Below are 5670 nucleotides of genomic sequence, written 5' to 3' on the forward strand. Positions count from 1 at the left end.
TATTCATTGAAATATCTTGAAAGAATGTACTCTGAGTTCTATCAAAAAATTCATACTTCTCATTGCAAGATGAATAGTGAATCCATATAAATGTTATTATTCCTCATATATCTTTAAAAATGTTAAAGGTAAAACTTAGTGCTGTTTAAAAAACTTTTAAATGTGAATATGGACTGTGTGCACCTACTCCAAAAGTACTGAATGCTAGAAAAAATAACACATGCTAATCACTGTCCATATGCAAAGGTCTCTACTGTTTTTATTACCTAACCATAAATGATAATTACAGAAGAAAGCAACCCAGAGATTTACATTTTATGCATGTCTCAGGTCACTTTTTAGCCTTGAGATCTTCATTCCTCCTCTGCTACCTTCTTATGAAACTCCCGGCTCTTAGCTCGGAGCTTGTTGACCTGCGACTCCGCAATGTCAGCCCGCTCCTCGGCTTCCTCCAGCTCGTGCTGGATCTTGCGGAACTTGGAGAGGTTGACGTTGGACAGCTCCTCCTGTGCGGGAGAGGGACTCGTGAAAAGAACAGGCAGCAGGTAGATATTCACTATAAAATTTAAATACTATAGCAGGGAAAGCAGGGCAGGTACATAACCAAGTTAAGCTGCTCAGAGAGTAAGTGAGTCAGAAGAGAAAAGAACATTGGAGTGTCAAAACAGGCCACAGAGGCACAGAGTCCTGAACAGATAGACTAGCAGCTGCTTCTGATGCTCAAGGTAGGGTAGGAAGGAAGAATTAGAGATCAGAAGTGAACAAAACTAGTAGTGGAAAACAAGAGGATAAGAGCAAAACAAATAGAGCTGGGGAAGTATAGATCCTCTCCAAACAGGAAATTCTTACTCTTACATTTCCCATTGTCTGGTAGCAGCAAATGCATCAAAATAGTCAAGATTTCAAAGAGGTGGACAGAAGAAAAGATCAACACGGATTTCCACTTTCACCAGTATGAAGTCTGGCCTTGGTCAGAGTGGTACTTACAGCCTCCTCAGCTTGCCTCTTGTAGGACTTCACTTTCATTTGCAGCTTGTCCACTAAGTCTTGGAGCCTGAGAACATTCTTCCGGTCTTCCTCAGACTACAGAGAATAACAAGTAATAGAAACCCTAGTTTGCCTCTTTCTCTAAATTTCATTAATGTGAAACAGAGAGAGTAACATTCCTCACGGAGCATCACTGCAAGGACTGAGGTCAAATCCTGTTAACTGTGCCACTGACTGAGGTAGGAAAAAAATCCCTTCAGAAAGCAATGTGCCAGGATTTTGGCTTCCTGGAAGAGGGGTGTGCTGGCCCACGCAGGCCTCTTGCCTTACCTGGTAGGTCAGCTCCTTCACCCTCCTCTCGTACTTGCGCACACCCTTCACGGCCTCAGCGCTGCGCTTCTGCTCAGCATCGACCTCCCCTTCCAGCTCCCGCACCTGCAACGAGAAGCCCATCTTTGGAGCTGCCCTGGTGATCGCTTACAGGACGTGTTCATTCATGCACAGCTACCAGCCCTACGTACTCTGGCCTCCAGCTTCTGGATTTGCTTCTTGCCTCCCTTCAGGGCCAACTGCTCAGCCTCATCCAGACGGTGCTGCAGGTCCTTCAACGTCTGGTCCAGGGTCTTCTTTCTCCTCTCCAAGTGGGCGCTGGTGTCCTGCTCCTTCTTCAGCTCCTCTGCCATCATGGCTGCCTGAAGAGAGTAAAAAGGGTCAAAGTCATTTTGGGCTGGAGACATTTTGGTGGAGAATATATCCACCATCACCTCTGAAAGGAGCCCCCAACTCACATCTGTGATGGCCTTCTTGGCCTTCTCTTCAGCATTACGGGCTTCCTGGATCGTATCCTCCATTTCACTCTGAATTTGGGCAATGTCTGTTTCCAGCTTCTTCTTGGTGTTGATCAAACTAGTGTTCTGTTGAGCAGCAACACAATCACAGTTTTGGTTTTGTTAGTCTGCAATATCATGCCAAGTACATTGCATAAATGTTTTTTCATATAAGTTGTGTCACTGGGTCATTTGGAATTCTGTTCTGTTGTGGTAGCTGTTAGTTTCTCAGCTGTGATGTGTTTCAGTATTTCAAGAACAACTCAAAGACATCCTTTATGATTTCTCAAGCAATATAGAAGGAATTTAGACTTAAGAGGACAAAAAGTCAAAATCTAAATTATTAATGACAGCATTAGTGTATTCCTAATTTGTTAATGATCAATGCAGTTTGACTTTACAGTCTCAAATGTAAATGTGAAAGCTGTTGAAAGCAGTTATGTCATAAAGAACTTCATCTATCTCTGAATTTATTACTTCTAGAGTATCTGCCCTGTAGTCTAGTGAAACGCATATCATAACTGCAGCTAAAAAGTCACTTTTAATACTTGTTATCAATACTGTGAAAATGATGATGCATTTATTACAATCCTGTAATGGTTCAGCCAATCTTCTGATATTTTCTATGTATGAAGAAAAAGTATAAATGCTAAACATACTTATACACTGACCTGAGTATGGAGGAGTTGCACACGCTCACTTGCATCCAGCAGCTCCTGCTCGGCCACTTTCCTCGAGCGCTCCGTCTGCTCCAGGGCTGCCCGAAGCTCCTCCACTTCAGCCTGCAGCAGGTTTGCTCGGCGCTCCACCATGGCCACCTGCTCTTTCAGGTCCTCTTGTGCCCTGAGAGCATCATCCAAGTGTATCTGGGTATCCTGGAAAGAGAGATAAAACAGATTACAAGGTGATTTTTTCCTATTTTCCTGTTTCTTATTTCCACATCAGTATAGCACTGACAGAATTGTAAAACTGGAAAAATTTCAGCTGTGTCAGAAAGCAGCCAACATATAGAATAGTAGAATTGTTTAGGATGCAAAAGGCCTCTAAGATGACCCTGGCCAATCATTGGCCTAGCAATGCCTGATACACCAGCAAAATCATGTCCCTAGTCAACACATCTACATGTTTTTTAAATACCTCCAGCGACAGTGACATCATCACTTCCACACGAAGCCTGTCCCAATGCCTAACGATCATGTTGGTGAGGAAACCTTTCTTAATATCCAATCTAAAACTTCCTTGGAGCGACTTGAGGCCATTTCCTCTTATCCCATTGCTTGTTATTTGGGAGAAGAGACCGACATCCACCACACTACAACCTCCTTTAAGGTAGCTGTGAGGAGTGCTAAGGTCTCCCCTGAGCCTCATTTTCCCCAAGCTAAAAAACACATTTAGTTGTGCCATACCTTCAGCACCGCCTGTGCATTTCTCAGGTTCTTCTGGGCCTCAGCAGCCTGGCGGTTGGCATGGCTCAGCTGGATCTCCATTTCATTCAGGTCTCCCTCCATCTTCTTCTTCAGCCGCACGGCCTCAAGCCGCAGGGCTTCGTTCCTGCTCCTGATCTCAGCGTCCAGGCTGCTCTGCATGGACTCCACGACTCGGAGGTGGTTTCTCTTCAGCTGGTCGATCTCCTCATCTTTCTCTGCTATCTTCCTGTCAATCTCTGACTTCACCTGGTTGAGCTCAAGTTGGAGGCGCAGGATCTTCCCCTCTTCGTGTTCGAGGGAAGCCTGAAAAAATGTAAAAAATCAGGTAATTGTAAAATAACCAAGTCAGCAAAATTTACACGAAATTTTCTCTTGAGTAAGAATTTACAGCATGAGGACTGACACTGCATAAAAAAAATTGATTTGTATCCAAAGACTTCAAAGGTGTCCAAAACACCCTTCTTCCTGTTTCTAGAATTTATTCTCAAGGCATATAATTCCATAAAAGATATCTGAGGTTGCTAAACTGTGTTGTAAGTGAACAGCTAAGAACTGAAGGCTATACCTCAGCTTCCTCCAGGGAGGCCTGGAGTTCAGATTTCTCCTGCTCAATCTGCTTCTTGACTTTCTCCAGCTCATGGATCGCCTTTCCTCCCTCTGCAATCTGCTCCGTGAGGTCGGAAATCTCCTCTGGAAGGAAACGTGAAAAGTATCATTGTCATCTGAATGGGGAAAGGGCCTGGTGCACCAAGGGAACAGGCATCTTCTTATCACTGCCGGCCCAGATCTACTCAGTATGGTAGACATACAAGCTTGTGAGAAAGCCCAGGCAGGAGCAGAGGGCCAGGGACTTACGCTGCAAGTTCTTGTTCTCACGCTTCAGCGTTTCCAGGTGGTCCAAGGACTCCTCATAGGCGTTCTTCATCTTAAACAGCTCCGTGCTGAGCGAGCGAGACTCCTTCTGAGAGGCCTCCAGCTCAGCCTGCGTTTCCTCATACTTCTGCTTCCATTCTGCCAGGATCTGAAGAGAAACAGGGCTTCAGTATGGATGTGGCAATGAGGCATGCCCTTCCCAGAAATCACGTGTCTGGAGCCCAGAAGACCTTGTCAAAGTTCTTCTGCTTACTATCCAGAGCAGCGCAGGCAGCATTTGATCTCTCCACGTCAATCATCAGGTCCTCCACTTCATTCTGCAGCCTCTGCTTTGTCTTTTCCAGGGAGGCACATTTGGCATTGACAGCTTCGACGTGTTCCTCTGCTTCCTGCAGTCTCTGTGCCAGCTTCTTCCTGGGAGGTGGTAAGCACATCTCACAGTTAGGGAGAAAAGAAAATACATACAGTGGTTCTTATTGGCATCTATACAGTCTGTGGTCCACAATCCTCTTCTGTTTGTCTAAATATTACATTTTGTCCGTCTGCCATTCTCTTCTTCCTATGTATGTTTTCTTATTCATCTCTTTCCAAATGACGTGCATTGCAGGTTGCATTTTCTCTTTTTCCTGCACCTCACCCCGAAGCAGAACATTGACGTCTTCCTCACAATAACAGTGTTATGCTCAAATTACTGGGTTTCTTCTCTGCCAGCCTTCCCCACACTCCTCACGTACTTGGCCTCCTCCAGCTCCTCCGTGCGCTGAATGGCGTCCGTCTCGTCTTTGGTTCTCCACTGGGCCACTTCGCTGTTGGCCTTGGACAGGGCGCGCTGCAGCTCCCCCTTGGCTTCCTGCTCCTCCTCATATTGCTCCCGCAGCAAGTCACAGTCGTGGCGAGCAGACTGCAAGGCGTGGGCCAGGGCGTTCTTGGCCTGGGGGAAGAATAACAGCTTGACAATGAATGGAAGTGTCCTCGGAAATGTTCTGACTGAAGTGTTGTTGGATAGTAGATGATTCTGCTATAATGAGAAGCTAATGAACGAGAAAGGAAGAACTGGGCATTTGCAAAGGAATCAATGGATAGACTGTAAGGAAGAGGGAGCAAAACTACTATGGGAAGACTTGCACTGAATTAACTGAGTAATTTCTTTCCTACTCTCATCTTCATGATTCTCAGATTTCATGCATTTATGATGAAGCCTTCTCACCTTTATCTCTTCTTCCAGGTGCCTCTTGAGTTCCTCAATCTGTTGAGTGAATGCCTGCTTGCCTCTTGACAGCTGAGAAATCAGAGCATCTTTCTCCTCAACCTGGCGCGAATATTCACCTGGGAGAGTTTGCACATACAGAAGGATTTTAGCGCACTTGGTGACAGCACTGTGGATATTTAGCACTAAATATTCAGCAGACCTTGAAGATTATGATCTCATTTTATACATTTCTCATTGCAGGGGAGAGAAAACATGTTGGACAGAACACATGGCCAGGAGGGTCCCTTTTGCATTATCTCACATTATTCATTTGCGCATCAGAGATGCTTATGTCTCACCTGATTCT

At 45.2% G+C, this 5670-nt stretch overlaps 1 protein-coding gene across 1 annotated transcript; it reads right to left on the bottom strand.

The window, feature by feature from the left end:
• Positions 1-240: 240 nt before the first annotated feature.
• LOC104269460 (myosin-3-like) lies at positions 241-5490 on the bottom strand (the record flags this gene model as incomplete). The annotated part of the gene is made up of 12 exons (XM_009865312.1): positions 241-506; positions 988-1083; positions 1318-1422; positions 1509-1679; positions 1776-1901; positions 2486-2689; positions 3221-3544; positions 3807-3931; positions 4097-4262; positions 4345-4528; positions 4849-5045; positions 5322-5490. Coding segments are annotated over 12 exons (2020 nt in total), but the record flags the coding sequence as incomplete, so codon positions are not given.
• Between the last annotated feature and the right edge of the window lie 180 nt (positions 5491-5670).

Source organism: Apaloderma vittatum, unplaced genomic scaffold, assembly GCF_000703405.1.
Source record: "Apaloderma vittatum isolate BGI_N311 unplaced genomic scaffold, ASM70340v1 scaffold8842, whole genome shotgun sequence".
NCBI classification, from domain to species: domain Eukaryota; kingdom Metazoa; phylum Chordata; class Aves; order Trogoniformes; family Trogonidae; genus Apaloderma; species Apaloderma vittatum.